The 16,507-nt window shown below is 42.4% G+C and overlaps 1 protein-coding gene across 1 annotated transcript in view; it reads right to left on the minus strand.

The window, feature by feature from the left end:
- EZR (ezrin) overlaps positions 1-15,945 on the minus strand; it is a 36,373-nt gene extending 20,428 nt beyond the window's left edge. Inside the window, exon 1 of the mRNA XM_079331567.1 lies at positions 15,783-15,945. Coding sequence (XP_079187693.1) covers positions 15,783-15,794 — 12 coding nt within the window. The 5' untranslated portion in view covers positions 15,795-15,945. The remainder of the gene's footprint in view (positions 1-15,782) is intronic.
- Positions 15,946-16,507: the final 562 nt, after the last annotated feature.

A 16,507-nucleotide genomic window follows, 5' to 3' on the forward strand; every position in this document is an offset into this window, starting at 1 on the left:
CCTAAATGCAAAATGGATAAACAAGCAAGAAGGTAAAAGTTCTTGGAAAACCTAACTGTAGCATTTGGGATCATAACAGAGTACAGAATTATGCTTAAGATTTTCTTCCTGTGCCTTAAGAACCAAAGGTTTCCTAAGAAATGTTTCCAGTGTAGGAAGGGAAGGGAAGTTCAGATATCAAGTTCTGTGGAACAGCAAGTCTGCAACTCCAAGATGTGACCTTAAAAAACACCTGTTTCTTAATCCCTCTCAGCAATAATCCCTAATCATATTCTAATCCTTTTCTACCCACTTCAAGGAAACATATGCTCATTGTCTTCAGTTTTGTGCTGGGCAAGTTATCTGTACTTCTGGCTGAAACACCATAGAAATGTAAAGTAAGTATCACTTTACAAACTAGAGAGCTTAAAAGAAGGTGCTTCTTACTCCTTACCAGAAAACCTGCAGAATGCTGCTGAGTACAAAATTCCAGCTTGTACCAGTATGTATTCTCCTCTATCTCTCCTTAGTGGTTATCTGCTACTAGAAAAAGTTAAACTCCCTAGTCCTGTTTTACTACATCCCTCAAAGACTATAGGATCAGCTATATAGAGAGCTATTTAGTGCTACAGCCATTTAGCTGTTACATATTTTAAGAATTATTTTAGTATTTAGACCAAAAATTGTAGTAATCTGCTTTTACACTTCAATCATTTAAAACATTTAAAGCCAGAAGCATGCAAGAGCATGACTAATTGGTTATCCAAAAACCTTTCAAGGACACTTGGGGCCTGCAGTAAAGCTTAGTTTCTGTGTTCTTTAAGGGCTGCATAACCATCAGGACGAAGAGGAATTTCCCTGGTGTGCCCTCAGACAAACTGCCAGCCACATGACAGGCAGAGCAAGAAGAGACAGGGCCTTCTGTCCCTTCAATGAGTTGATGACTGCCTGGGAATATCCTTTGAGTCTCCTTCCTGCCCTGTTCAGCCCTCCTGTCTCATCTCCAAACTTTAGCCTTGACTTCAAGAGCATAATGGTTTTAACAGTGTTTCCAAATGGATGTCCTACAACCACTCCATACAAGCTTTTAACCACAGACAAACTCGTAGTAAAGCAGCAAACAGAGCTTAACCCACACGCAACCCTGGTTTAGACAGCCTGAAGAAATCTTGCTGCCTGTTACACTGAGAGTCATCAGTTTGGCACTCAGCTCAGAGCAGGCAGAACTCCCCATGGCGCCAAGATGATTAAATGAACACCCAAAGTGCTAACCAATTCAGGTACTGTTGGGGAGGAAAACAGCAAACAACTCAAACTAATTTCCATGAGCAACAAAAAGAGGAAGACACAGTTAGAACAACTTTCACAAGTCCTGTTCACCCTGTCTAGGCAAGGCATGTCCTTTCTATGATCCTACCAAATCCTGGCAGTAATCCAGGACAATGTTGAAACCATAACCGAAATGAAACCAGCTTTTAATTTTTAAGAGCAGAAGGGTGTGGAGGGAAGAGAACAGCACATGGCTGTTGTACATGAAACAAGGGTTATATTAAAAAATATGTGCATTTATGCACAAAGCATGCTAAAAATCCTGGCCAGTAAGATGTGATTTATTTCCTGATAGGCCAACGTCATAACAATTTATTATTCTGGGTGTTGGAAACAGATCATATTTAAGGTCCCTTCCAACCTTAACTATTCAATAATTCTACTTTAATGTCTGTGGCTAACACACTTAAAATGACAAATAGGGCCTTTAAGGATTGCTTGTGCATACAAAAACATTACAGAACACAAGTTTTTCCTCTTCCTCTGTCTTAAGATGCATAAAATTGCTAACAAACTTTATCCAGAAGGGAAAAAGTATGCTGTTGAAAATGCAATGTCATTTGCATTAAAAGGAAACACTCCATGAAGCTGAAGAACTTAGTACACTGACAGACCGAACACCAGTTCCATGACTTCATACTGGACTGTAACATGTCAGCTACCTTACCAACTCAAACAAGAGAATAGAAGATGAAGGCCAGAGCTAGAAAGAACTTCAGAGTAGAGTTTAAATGGTTGTAACAATATGAAAAGCAATGGTAGTTAGAATGGAATCTTCTGTGCTTTAGCAATGCCCTTAAGTCATGTGTTTGTTCTTTTGTTCTCACTAAAACAACATCTTTTCTAATGCTAAGCCAGTAGATCAATCTGTAGGGCAGGTGCAGCCTTTCAGAGCCCATGCACATCAATGGAGTAACTGAAAAATTAAAGTGCCATTTGAAAAACATTCAGAAAACATTCTCTTTAAGGAGGCAACACACTGCCAACCAGCTGAGTGGCATCATCTTTGTGGAAGAATCAAGACCTAGACAGGAATCCCAGGCATTGCCTCTTCAACCCCATCCTCTCACAAAAACTCAGTTTTCAGGCATGTTGGGCGCTACGAATGCACAGCTGTGTTTTTTTCTAAAATCGGATTCTTGAGCACCTTGGTGCAGAACCAGTCTCTGATTGCAGACAACATTAACCATCGTTCTGCTGATACTGCAGCTCCACTGAAAAACATCCCACACTAAAGGGAAAAGGGCAGGGAGAACAGGGAAAGAACAAACCCACAGCTCTCAGACACACTATGCTATTGTGGATACTTTGCACCATGATGCATGCAATGTAATAGTTCACTTGCATAATAAAATAGTTCAGTGAAACCATGAAGTTATGCAAGTCATTTAAATAAGACCATACAATTTAATTTCAGTGAATACAAAAGATAAAGAGCACTAAACACCAACTTTTACCCATTAACACAGGACAAACCGGTACTTAACTGTGTCACTTATCATTAGGCAGGTCTAAATGCCTTAGACAATGCTCAGGAATGTTTTCTTCCTCTTTCCAAGGAGGAAGAAAGACCTGAGTCTCCTAAACAGCAGGTTTCCAAGTGTCCTTCCAAGTGGTGGCAACTAGCAGTGGAGAAACCTAGATAGACATGCTTTGTTTCTTCAGTCACTGGGTGTCTGGAAATCCCAGGGGTCACTGGTACATTTAAGCAAATCAGCCAGATTTTGAAGTGCTGTACTGCACAGCACATTCTATGAAAAACAGCATGCAGAGCTGTTAAGCCTTCTTGCACACACACAGGACTGTATGGATATGGACTTGCTTGTGCTGAAGGAACACAGAAGTCTTAACAAGGAGGAAGCAGTGGTAATCATAGTATTAAGAAAGTAGTAGCATTAATCCTCACTTCTGCAGGTCTACTCTTCCACCAGGCAAGCAGCAACTACTAATGGAATAAATAACAGGCAAGCTTCTTGGCCTGGGCTGTAATGCATCTGCAAGGACAAAGTAATCTCATTTTGACCTTAGCAACCAGAGCTGTTCATAGACGCGTGTGGTGATTAAGTATCTGGTAATAGGAAAAACAACTTCATGTAGCAGCATCAGAAGGGCATTGAAACTGCTTGCTATTCTTCCACATTCCATTCAGTAGGGTTCACTGGTTCCAGGTCCAACAACAAAGAAAGATATTGTCCTAACTGATGGAGTAACTGTTGCCCCAGCTCCTGGAAACTCTTACGGGAAAATGTTCAGCTTCAAGGAGGGAGAAAAATCCTAGCGACTTCACAGCTCAGAGCTAATCTGCTAACACTTCAGAATCTTCATTCCTCTGTCCTCCACAAGTTACTTAAGTCAACAGGTAATGGACTGTGCAGAGAAGACAACTCTGAGGTTAAGTAGCACAAATAACACAGAAGCATCTCCAGAAATATTAGTTCCATTTATTATATACTTCTTAAGAATTTATGAACACCAGGATATCAAGAACACAACATTTGGAGATAATTCTATTTATTTTCTGACAGAATAACCTGCCTGATAGATCAAAAAACATGTAATAACGTATTTGATGTGGTGCCATACAACATGGACTAGGCATACAACAAATCTGAGCCATGTGAAATTGCAACCAAATGACAAGTTATGCACCTACATTTCCCATAGCTTCTTTCAGAGCAGGACACAAATCAGGCAAATGATCAATTCCATTCGCTGCTGCAGGATTGCCAAAACACAGCTTCCCTCCCAGCTGGGCTCAGCACCTTCATCTTGCTGAAACTACTGCAGAGACACATATTCTGACCTTTTCTTGTCAAGCCAAGGTCTTGAAAAGGGGATGTGAGTGTGGTGGGATTGAGGGAATAAGAAAACAAAGTTTTCTCACAACGCCTGGAAGATGTAGTGCACCGACAAGATAATGAACCGTACCTAGTCAAGAACAAGTAAGTCTTTTGGGAGGACAGGGCTGGAATTCAAAGATGTTGGTAGGTCTGAAAAATGGCTACAAGTGTTACATTTGGAGAGGTGAGAATGGACAAGAGGCAGAGATGAACAAATTACAGGTTTGCAAACAATGGGGTGCAGCAGGACTGTAGACAAGGATGTGGTTTATTATAATCCCCAGAAAAACACCACATTTCCTGGTGTGATGCTATTACATAGAAGGGAAAATTACATTCTTGAGAGCATTTGTCACCGGAAGCATTACAGAAGGTGACTATTCTGTTCTGCCTGCCTGATGACTTGCTGGATGGAATGCTGTCACCCAAATTTGAATGCTTCTTTTGGAAGGGGGCAAGTTAATCAAGGAAAGTCGATACTATTCTACAGGTCAAGTGTTTCTGGGTTGGTTGCCAGTTGGGTTTTTTTTTTTTTAATCTCTGTGTGTTTGGGGCTATTTATTTGTTTGTGGGGGTTTTCTGTTTGTTTCAAAGTAGATTTTATTCTTAAACATGTCACTGATCCCTTTCCAAATGAGAGTTGTCTGAAACATGACATGTTTTATATAGAAGACTAAATAAACTAAACCCATAAGGAGAAATCTAAACCCATAAGGAGAAAACCAGCAAAAAACCCTCTTGCTGCAGGCTGGGTAACATGACAAGAAACAATAATTGCTGGAATGGTAAGATATTATGATATTATGTAGCCACTTCCACCCCCTAGGTCCAAGTCCTTTCAAACTGCTACATTTTTATGATTTAAAGGATGTCAAAGAACCTGAAATGAGAAGGCAAATGACAGACCCACCATTTCTCTTCTGGGGGAAGGAGGATCTGATTCCTATGAGAATGGGAAAGAACTGCACAGCCCTGCAGTGAATAAATCCTTTCACACCCTCCTCCCCTGCTCCCGTGGCAGAACCTTTCATGCTCTGCCCACCCAACACAGGGCAATTCAGAGAGGGCAGTGGCAGCACAGCACAGCATCCAAGAGCCTTCCCTTGCACACTGGGGAGCAGTTTGCTGATAAGGAAGAGAAGAGCCTCAGCAGATCACAAAATGTGAATAGAGGACAGCTTCACTGCCATCCCCTTGGCTAACAAGGCAAGCTGGTTGCACCCATTTGACCGACCCAGTTTCTCAGCATACCATGCTAAATCAAAAAAACCGTCTGTGAGCTGAAGGACGTGCTCCATTTCAGATCCCATTGTGTTAAACATTGCTTCCTCATTGCAAATAAATGGGAACATTAAGTCACGTTCCAATGGAATTCCTCAGAGTCTATGAAGCAGTTAGGTATTGCTGCATTTGCAACAGGTAAAATTAGAGCTCAGTAGGCCAGTCTTTGTTCCTTAAAACCTTGCTCACCTTCCCAGGAGAGGGAGAAATACCACCAAGGTTAAATTGAGTTGTATATAATAATCTATAATCTAGCAGTTACTTTAAAATTGTCCAGTACAATTGTTAGCCTTAACTACAAGTCAGCTTTAATGCAACAGCTGGCAGAATCATATTTTTGGGGGTACTAGTCCTCAGTATTTAATGAGCAATAGATATATTAGTTATACTTAACTGAAATTTCTCAAATTTAGTCAAGGCAATAGGATCCCAGGTATGTGCTGCTCTCATTTGTGGTGAAAAACACTTATGACTTATTTTGTGGCAGTTGTTCGGAAAAGAAAGTACTTTGAGGGGAAGCCAAGAAAAATTTTGGAGTGAAATCAGAAAGCTAGACTTCTGGGTGAAGTGGAGGGAGAGGAGGGAGGTTATGTGAGTAGGAAAACCCTCAATACCCAGATGTGGAGAGTCATCCAGAAATTCCAGTTTTAACAAAGTGGGTGGAATTTTCAGAATGAATTTCCCCCTCCCTGCCTACACACACAAACAGGTCACAAGAAAGCAAATCCATCGAGTTCAGTATTGCAGCCATGCCACTTAACTCTTCTTTGTAATATAGCATGAAAACGTCCTTATAATTAAACGTGAACATAATCTTAGAATGTAAATTCGACCTTTTTTGTGTTTAGAAGTGCAGAAGATTCCAAACTAAATTACATGCCTATCTCAGTTCCCTTAATGAAGGCCTGCTATCTCTTCTGTCAGCATGTAATAACTGCAGAGTAGGCATCTGCGTGAAAAATCAAGAAGCAGCCATGGCTGCAATTCAGTTCTTTATCTTAGGTCAAGCAATAACACTTTGCATGCCAAAAGATCATGAAGATTTCATGCAGGTGTACTGTCACTTGCCCTTGCCACATCTCTGGCAGCCCTGACTCACAAATGCCTAGGCCCCAGACGTCCAGCATTCTCCACCTCTGGTCAGCTTTCTACAGTTAACAATAACTGCTCAGCGAAACAGTAAAACCAAGCAAGCACTCTTTCCAGAAAAAAAAAATAAGAAAAAAAAGAAAAATGTTTCTCCAGTCACTGAAGATTTCCCCCGTCACTTTCCTAACAAGCAAACTGCCTCATTCTGTCTTGAGCTAGAAACAAGTTGAAAAACTGAGAGACGGAGCCCAAACTAAAACTTAAAAATTATTTTTTTAAAAAATGTGAAATTACCTAGGCACAGCTCTATGTTCTGGCAAGACATAAAGCAATGCAGAGTAAGTCTGAAAGGCCCCAGCATAGTGCCCTTGAACAAAGCCCTGTACACTTAGGGAGCCCAGGTGTTCATGCAAAATACTTGCCCTCACTCTATGTGAGGGATGCAAGAATTATTTACATTGAACACGATATTACGAAGAAGCAGGAGGGCTTACGGTGTTTCATTGAAATACATTAATGTTCACTTTAAAGACTCTCTGATGCTATATAATGCTCCATTAGCATTTTCAGAATATCTATGTACAAGCAGCAGTCTGTTCTTTAAAGGAGGAACACACAGCCAGTGACAACAGGCTCAACGTAACACCATTGCCTGGATGTGTCACTTGCCCTCAATGGATGCTAGGATGGATTTAGGAACACAGAGTGCAGCAACAATGGCTCCTTTGTACATAAAGGATAAATACAGAGGAAAGCTAGAGGCCACTGGATCAAACTCCTGCATACACAGACTGTTTTATCATGACAGCTGGTGCATCTAATTAAATATAATGAAGTTGTGAGACTAAGGCTTTACACATGAAGTTTACATCAAACCCCACAAACAATCTTCAAATAAGCTTTAGCTAAAGAAGTTGCTCAGAATCCAGAATGGATCCAATCTTCTGCTGTCTTCCATCAGGAATGTAAGCATGGGCCAAGTGCAGATAATATAGTGATTTCAGATCTCAAGCTTTATCATAATTTCAGAGTAATCTAAACAATTTAGCATCTACAATATTTATACTACATAAAGAAACATCATCCTTCTGCAAGCCTTTGGAGGGACAAGAAAAAAAATTAGTATCTCATAGTCTTGATCTGGAACATAAACATCATTTTATGCCTTTGCTTGGCTTTTTCATTTGGAAGCAACAAACACACAATAATTTCTGCAAAAGGTAAACTCCACAGTACCAACTCACAACAACCAGGATAGGATCTGAAGGTGTAAATAATCTAAATAAGAGCTACAATAACCTCAGAGCTTCCCCTGAATCCAAGCACCAATCCAATGCTTATGCAGAGATCTATGTTCTAGAGTGCAATGTGCATGGAAAACCCACAGCCATTACAGTCAGAAGTCTGAAAGCAGCAACTCAGCCTGACAGTGCACAGCTCTCAACATTTTCAATAGACCCTGTGGTGGTTGTTCTTCTGGGGTGGAAGAGCAGCACATTACACTGGAACAGGGTGGGCTGAATGATCACAAGGATTATCTGTCACTTACTCTCTCACAGGACTATGATCTGGGAGTTTAAGGCATCCACGAAACGACTACTGGAGAAATGTTCTCAGTAACTGTACTCCTCCCAGATGAAGATGTTACAGGATGTAAAGCAGTATTTTCATCAGATGTGAACTGAAAGAAGGTCATGGATGCTCAAATAATGACCATGCAAGGATCAACTAAGCTAGCTAGGACTTCTCAGTTGGGAAGAAAGTTAACTGAGGCTAGGACATAAGAACATATAAACTCCTGAGCTGCATGAGCAGACCAGACAAGGAACATGTATTCATGGTTCTACCAACAAAATAACTACAGGGCACCAACACTGAACAAGGAAAAAAATACCATATAGCACTGTAGCAAGGAGGTTTGTAGATAACTTTCCAAACAATGTGAAGGTTATCTAGGACAGCCTTTGTTAAAGTACACTATGGATGCTGGAGTTCACAGGGTTTCAAAGTGAGACTGGACAAGTTCACAGAAATCCATTTAGTAACTCATTATATAGGACCTTTCAACCTCCAGTACCTCAGAGGAAAGCAATGGTGCATATCTTTGAAATACTCTTCCTCAGGCATCAGCTTTTGGCCAATGTCAGAGGTGTACTATTAGGCTACAAGGGCTTCTGCCTGACCTGCCACAAGGCCAGCCATGTTCATATAGACATCAAAGTGAAGAAGGAAAATGAACTCCATTTACTTGGGGAGAAATAGCAGGGCAACAAGTCACACAAGGCCCAGTAATAATGTTTGTTCATTCTGCATTCTAGATATAAATCCTTTTGTCAGAGAGATTTTTGTTTGATATTCCACCGTTCTGTTTTACCTGTTCCATTATCAGCCTCTCTTGTTTTACTCACAGATTTCAGTAGAACACTCTTCATGGCATTTGTGAAATTTCTTAGTGAGGTTATGTGATGTAATCACCTCTGACAGCTCGATAATCTGATCTATGTACAATACACTACAATGCTTCCATTTCTCAAGCAGGTACTTCAAATAGCATGCAACAGGTACTACTTGCTCCCAGATAAAGGTAGGTCATGGCAAGTCCTGGAATGTCACCTAAGCACAAAGATACTGCTCTTGAGCAGTTACAGATCATAAAGGAAAAGTGATTGCAAGGATTGGCAGAGTACCCCTTCGTAACCCCTAAAACAGCTTAAGGGCTTCTGAGATTAAACTCTTCCCACTCCCCTCACTGTAGACGTGTGATGGCAGACAAATATGCTCCAGTGGTTCCCAAAGTGTACTCTGAGTACAGTGAGGGCAGAAAAAGTACCTTTCAAGAGTTTGTCTGCACAGCTGTGACAGTTGTTATGGAGGAAAAACTATTCGCCCCCACAGCGAGATCACCGAGTATCAATTATGCAAATCATCCCACCACACACCACAGTTTGTGCAGCAGGAACTCTGTACAAGTTCTCTACAGACAAAAAGTTAAGCCAGTCAAGAGTATGCAGCTGGGTGTTGAAGAACAACTTTAGCTCCCACAAAAGTTCTCTTCATCTACACAGCAGTGGTCTCTTGGCAGAACTGAGCCACCCTAGAGTCATTTCGTAAACCTGCTCAGGATTCACAGCAGGACATCCATCCATTCGTCCCCAGAGAACCCTCTCACACTCATTTCACACTGAGGTTAGAACAACTACAGCAAGCATGGAGTTCTTCATGCATAAATAAGAGAGGAAGAGATGGTGATAGTGACACATCAGAGTTTTACACAACAGCTACAGCACTTGCTCATGGAAGTGAGAGGGAAAACTAATGCACAAAAACCAAACAGGGCAATAACACACTCCCCTCTCAAAGGAAGCAAAAGGCTACAAGACTAGCATAGAGCAATCAGTATTCTGAGCCTACACAGCAGGTAGTCAAATACAAGTCCATGATCATCAGCAAGTTTCTCTTACTGCATTATAAGGCAGAGTCCTGCATGTTAATTCTTAAAAGTTGGGATTTTTCTTTAATGGACAGCTGTTACTAGGAGGTGTCCATCAGCCTCAGCTGAGAACATGGCTGCTACTCATGCTCTCTCAAAGAGGAGAGCAGATGCAGAGAAGGCAAGTGAATTTCCTCATTATGAAGTAGGAACTAGAAAGAGAAACAAAATCTGGATCTGAACAGATGAGCAATACAGAGGCAGCATAGTTAGTTGCTACACTGAGCTATTTCTTGTTTCCAGCCTTATATAGCAACAATTTTCTCTTCCCCTAGGTGAATATGCTGTTGTTCTTCATACTTCTCAACTCACAGGGTAAATGTTAGCTGCTGCAAAAAGCAGGCAAGCACACAACACAGCTAAAGTACATTACTTAACAGCGTGCAGCGTGGTTCAGTGATCTTGGGCAGCACTGCCTTCCATCAAGGTCAATCGAGTGATTATGGGATTTACAGCACTTGTAAAGCTCTTTGGGCACAGTGTGCCAAACAAGAACGACACTGATGTGGGAATCTTCAGTGGTCATCAAGAAGTCTTATTCTCAAAAAGTCCTGACATATCACAGCCTTTTTTCATGGGCAAAGGAAGATGTTTATGTGGGTGGAGGAAGAGCACAGAACAGGAAGGCTTATCTCCCTCCTTTTGACCTTTAAGAAGACTAAGAAATTCTTTAATTAGTGACTAACATAACAGTTAACACCCTTGGTTTCTCTGTAGCAGCTAGCATCCCACAATAAACTGCCCTTGGAAATGCTTACTCAGCTCATGCAGTAAATAAGGGTTTTGGCAAAACTGTGAACTTATTTTCTTGTAACTTTATTCATCTTCTTAAATTTACTGCTCACAGAATCCTTCACTTTTCTTTTTCAGCAATGAGTGACACCTTTGGCAAAGGTAAGGGAGTTCTTACATTTGGCAAATGGAAGCTTCCTTGGGTTTCCATTTTGCCCCAGAGTGAGTATACACCATACACTGTATCACCTCATGGACTGCAATTGATGCTTACAAGGGTAATATCTGCTTCTTGACTAAATCTATAGCCATCCATATGCTGAGAGTATTTTAATTGATAGCGAACACTTACATGATACTTAAAAGTATTTTTATTTCAGTCCAGTTACAGGAATTCACTGTAATGAGCTCTAAGATAAAACCATTATGTGTAGTTAGTAGACATATAGTCAAGAATAAATTGAGAAGATCTTGGAACAATTACTCATATTAATTGTTTATATTTAGAAATAAATTCTTGTCACTAAACTTGCATATTTTTTTGGCTGGCTTATCAAAAACTGATTAAATTTTAATGCCATAGTTTGTTCCCAGACAGATAAAGATTTGGCAGAAGACTTTTATTCTGAAAAAACAGCTTGAAGACAGCATGGATGTATATTCAACATAAACAGGTACGGAGGACTTGTCTAACCACTTCAGGCCTGGCACACACCAGCCCATTATTAACAACACAGGGGTGGAAAACCCTTTTGAGACACCAGTTCCAGCTCCTCACTCCTACAGGCAGCAGCATTAAATTGTGTACTGTCAAATTTTATCTTAAGGATGTTAGGTCTTGGAATAGTCTTCTAACAAGATCAACAAGGAAGGGTAAAAAAATCCTACTCACTCAAAACCCCCTTCTTCCCTCCCCCACCATACATGTTTAACTCTTCTAAAACTTTAAAGTCTCTTAAACCCAAATTCTGCTTAAAGCAATTCTTTCTCCTCTTTGGCATTTAAATTCCTTACATTTTACACAAGTGAAGGAAGAGATAACTCCTTGAATTCTACCAGGCTGAAATAGCCAAGCATCCTCTTATCTTAAGGTAGAATTTTGTCTCTGGTCATCCCAAACCCATTCTCTAGGTTGTGTTGTGAATTTGTCTGTCCTGGGCACAGGTAAGTACCTACATTAAAGGAAAGCTCTCACTAGAACCTTCAATTAATGCTTTCTGTTAGAGAAGCCCTACACATTGCAGATGACATTCACAACGGGACAGTTGTACTACCACAGATTAACCCATTTCCTTCTGGCCAATTTAGAGAGAGGCCTTCTTTCCCTACCCCTCCAAGTTTAACTATATGAAAAAGGAGCCTATTACCCCAGTTCTTCAATCCTCTTTATATTTTGGTCCTCTACATCAATAATACTTTGCCCTGAACAGCATGACATGAACAGATTTCATTACTATGCTCAGCTTTCTGACTGCAGGCCATTAATAAAGGTATTTTAAAAAGGTGCCTCTGGATATCATTCACTTGTATTTTCTCTGCAGGACCAAAACCTGCTAGACAGAATTGACTGCTGTCCTCTCTTTACACAGTTTTATATGCATTCACACAAGTATTAGAAGTTTGTGTGACACTATATCAATCAAAAGCTAACTTAATTTCTTGTGAAGCTTTACATTTTGTTTCCCCCTCCCCAAGAGGAAACAGAAAAAAACCCAACCCAAACCAACCAACAACAACAACAAAAAAATCCAGCTTTAATAAAGTAACCAAGAATGCTGGTAGATGAGATCAAATTAACAGCTCTATAGACCTGAGATCACATTTCCTTCTCCTTCGGTAAGCACTGTTCATTAGCCCGCAGCCATGCTGTTCTAGTCATAATTTATTAGATTGGCTTCTTTTGCAAGAAGATATAATCCACCTAAAACACCATCAGAAACAAACTAGTACCATGAATCTAGGAAAAATGCAAAGAGCACACAGACACTCCAGTAATGAAACAAAGCAAGGCTGAGTAAGTTTATTTAGCATTTCACTAATTTCCAGATAACTCAGCAAGATTTGGACGAGATGATACCTTTTACATTTCCTTACAAAATAATTCACTACCTGCAAAGCCTAATTAACCTCTGTACAGACCAGACAGAAATTGTGCATCTGAACTGTTGATGAACTCCCAGCCATAAACCCTCATGAACTGGGTATAGGTTATATATTTATAGCTTACCTTGGAGACCTCGTTACTTTGTAACTGCTACACATGACAGAATGGCTGTGTTAAATTACATGTTAAAATGTGTCTCTATTAATAAATATACTTATTTTGGTATTATTTTCTGGACTTTTGCTGAAATTTATTTTGAGCATGTTAAGCATGCATCAGACAAAACACATTGTGACCAAATGTTACCACAGAATTGGGAGGGTGGTTTTCTAGCCCTTCACTTCAGTCCTCAGTTAAAATACAAGATCACTAATGTCCTACTTTGAATGGATTTGCCAGTTGTTTACTGTGAAATAATAAATTTCAAACATGGTCCGTAAGCTTTGTGCATGCATTTATAACTTCTGTTGAAACAATATTTTCATATAAAGTTTAGCTTTTTGGGTTATGGGTGGAGGGGCCAGAGGGGAAGGTGTCGCCAAAATTTTGCTTTCTGTCATCATAATCTTTACTTGTAAATAACTGGTGACCAGTGTGTGAGACTTCACACACAGCAGCATGAAGTCTGCCAAGCAACACCATATTTACTTATGCCATGTAGACAAGACACCTGCAAACAAGCACAGATAATAAATATTTAGCATCTGTGCCAAACACCCAGCAGAAGCACACTGCTTCCCTGTGCATCCCAAGAGGTTGTGCTATCACTCCTCACACATGCCAAAGGCTGTTGTCACACTCGTCCTGAGCACAGTTCTGCCTCTGGAGTGACAGCTTTACATCCCCTCTCCATGCAAACTGACACGAATCCTATTTAGCTGTATTAAGATTAAATGAGCTGAGTTGGGAAGGATCCAAATCCAGTCTCAGTCTAAGGCAGACAGACTGAACAGTGTGCTTTACTAAAATAGCCTCTGCAAAATTCCTCTTTCCATTTAGAATAAGGTGGCAGTTAGCCCCACTGAACAACAGATTAAATAAGAAAAGGCTTATATTTACAAAGTATTGACAGAGTCTTGTCCATAAATCCCAGCCAGTAGGTCACATCTCAGAAGTCTTTACAGTACTACTGTCCTTCCCCAGTGGATGGTGGTTTACAACACCCACCTTTGTTATTCACTGACTAGTCAGCCAAGAAACAAAGAAAAATCACCATCTCTGAGGGAACAGAAGCACAGTCCTGGCAAGCAAAAGGATAAACACAGCTGCATTTTTTTAAGAGATTAGAGTTTTTGTACACCTATCCATGGCTTCCAGTGCAACTTAGCCCTAAACCAGGATTTCAGATTATTCTAACCAGGATATTTCAAGAAAACATTCTGTAATTGCAAATAGCTAATAAGGCAGAAAGAGATTATTCACACACAACCTTTTATATCCATACTTTGTAAATTAGATATTTGCTTCCCCAGTTGCAGAAGGGCCCTCTCAGTTAGATATTATTATATGCAGCAATATATCACCTCCTACTGATGAAATACAGCCAGGGACACTGAAGATTTATCATTTCTTTGGACTGAGCACAGTTTGGTCTTGGTGTGTTTTTGTCTTTTGTTGGGCTGGTTTTGATGGGTTTTATTTTTTATTTATTTGTTGTAGGTTTACAGAAACAGCAATGTAAGTTAACCTAAATACTTAAATTTAAAAAAAAAAAAAAAGTTCAACTAACTTTAACGTTATGGTGGTAAAACATCAATTACTTATTACAAAGATAAGCTTGTTTGCTCTTATTTCACATTTCATTTAAGTGAGCTAATACTCACATAAGTCCTCCACTGCACTGCGTTTTAAGAACTATTGCCTCTATTGAAAATAGATAGTAACAACAATCTGTGCTGATTATGCTCTTCAAAGTTCAAAAGTGCGTCTGCTCCAACGACCGCTCAGAGCTCTGCATTTGGCACTTGGCTCCCAAGGGAATTACCGTCTCTAACCGGCACAGTAGCAGCCGGCTTTGAAATGAAACAAACAAAAAAACCCCACTAGACGATTGGAGGGGGAGGCGGTGAGGAGGGATAAAAAAGACCGTTCAATTGAAAAAAAACCAAAACAAAACAAAACAAAAAAACCCCTACAAAACAAAAAAAAATGGAAAAAAACCCCCTAAAAACCAAAACCAACAACAAAAAAAAAACCTTCCAGCCAAAAAAAAAAAAAAAAAAAAAAAAAAGAAACAGGTCTTCAATGATGACTGGCAAAGACCAGTGTGGAGAACTTGATTAAGAGTCCCTAGCATTTAGTTTTTAGTTCCCAAGGAGGGAACAAGGTTTCTCCCTATGTTCCCTACGTTTACAGATGCATACATGCTTCCTGTAGATAAATGCACAGGCCACAAGCACACTAAATGGCAGCCAACGCAGTTGTATCATTTCTCGTTAAGCGGGAGCGCGATGAAAGCTCGCTCTTCTTTTGAGAGGAACTCGGCAGTTCCGTGCACGTCTAGCACGGAAGCGCTACACAAGACGGAGCAACACAGCGCCTGATCTCCGGAGCACACAGATGGGGGGCTCCGTGCCCCTGTCCCGGCGGCGGGACGGCGAGGAGATCCTCCAGCCCAGCCGAGGCGGCTCGGTCGTGCCCGCGGCCCGGCGCCCGCAGGAGCCGCCCAGCGCTGCTCCCGCTGCAGCGCCGCTGATGTGGCTCCCGAGCGGGCTGCCCGCCGCTCCCTCCCGCCACCGCACAACTTCCCAGGGCGCTCCAGCCCGACCGCCCCGTCCCGTCCCGGGGCGCAGGGACCGGCACTCAGCCCTTGAACCCGGCAAAAGCCCGCGCCGCGACACCGGGGGTGACCGCCCCGCCGAGCCCGGGCAGACCCCAGCGCCGGGCGGACCCCGGCGCGGCCCCGCGGAGCGCCTCCTTCCCGCCGCGCCCCACTCACCGGCTTCGGCATTTTGAGGGCTGCTGGTGCTTCTGCTGCTCCCGACGCAAATGTTCATGCAGTGCCTGCCTCGCCTCTGCCGAGCGCCCCGTGCGGAGGAGAAGGAGGAGGAAGGAGCCGCTCCCGGCCACGGCGGCAGCGCAGCCCGCGAGTGCGGCGCCGGCCGCCCGGCGGCGGGTTAAGTACGGCAGGTGGGGCTGGCGGTGACTCACCGCCGGCCATGGCCGTCGCTCCCCCCGGCGCCTGCCGAGCTCGGCACCGGCCTCGCCCAGCCGCCCGGCACCCCCGCTGCCTTCGCTGCCCCCGGGGCGCAGGGGGCACCGCGGCCCGGAGCCGCCGCAGCCCCCGGGCAGAGAGGGACGGGCGGGCAACAGGTGCGGGGGCGGCGCCGCCCCGACCCGACCCGCGGGCACGGCGCGGGGCTCCCTGCGGACCGACCCGCACGGCCCCGACCCGCGGGAGACCCCCTGCCCTGCCCTGCCCTGCCCTGCCCTGCCCGCCGGGGTCAGCGCTTCCCATGCTCGCGGATGGCACGGGGAAAGCGTCCGGCACGGGGGTGATGCCTGTAATAATTGCTGTGTTTATTGAAGTGCGAGGTTGGAAAATATGATTACTTAACAAAAGACAGGCTTGCTTTGTGTAGTAAAGCATATTTTCAGCAATGTCAGCAGAAGAGGAAATTTTGAAAATCCATCTAAACTCAGAAACTTTAGAGTATACTTCAG

The sequence above is a fragment of the Erithacus rubecula genome (genome assembly GCF_903797595.1).
Source record: "Erithacus rubecula genome assembly, chromosome: 2".
In the NCBI taxonomy this organism is placed as follows: domain Eukaryota; kingdom Metazoa; phylum Chordata; class Aves; order Passeriformes; family Muscicapidae; genus Erithacus; species Erithacus rubecula.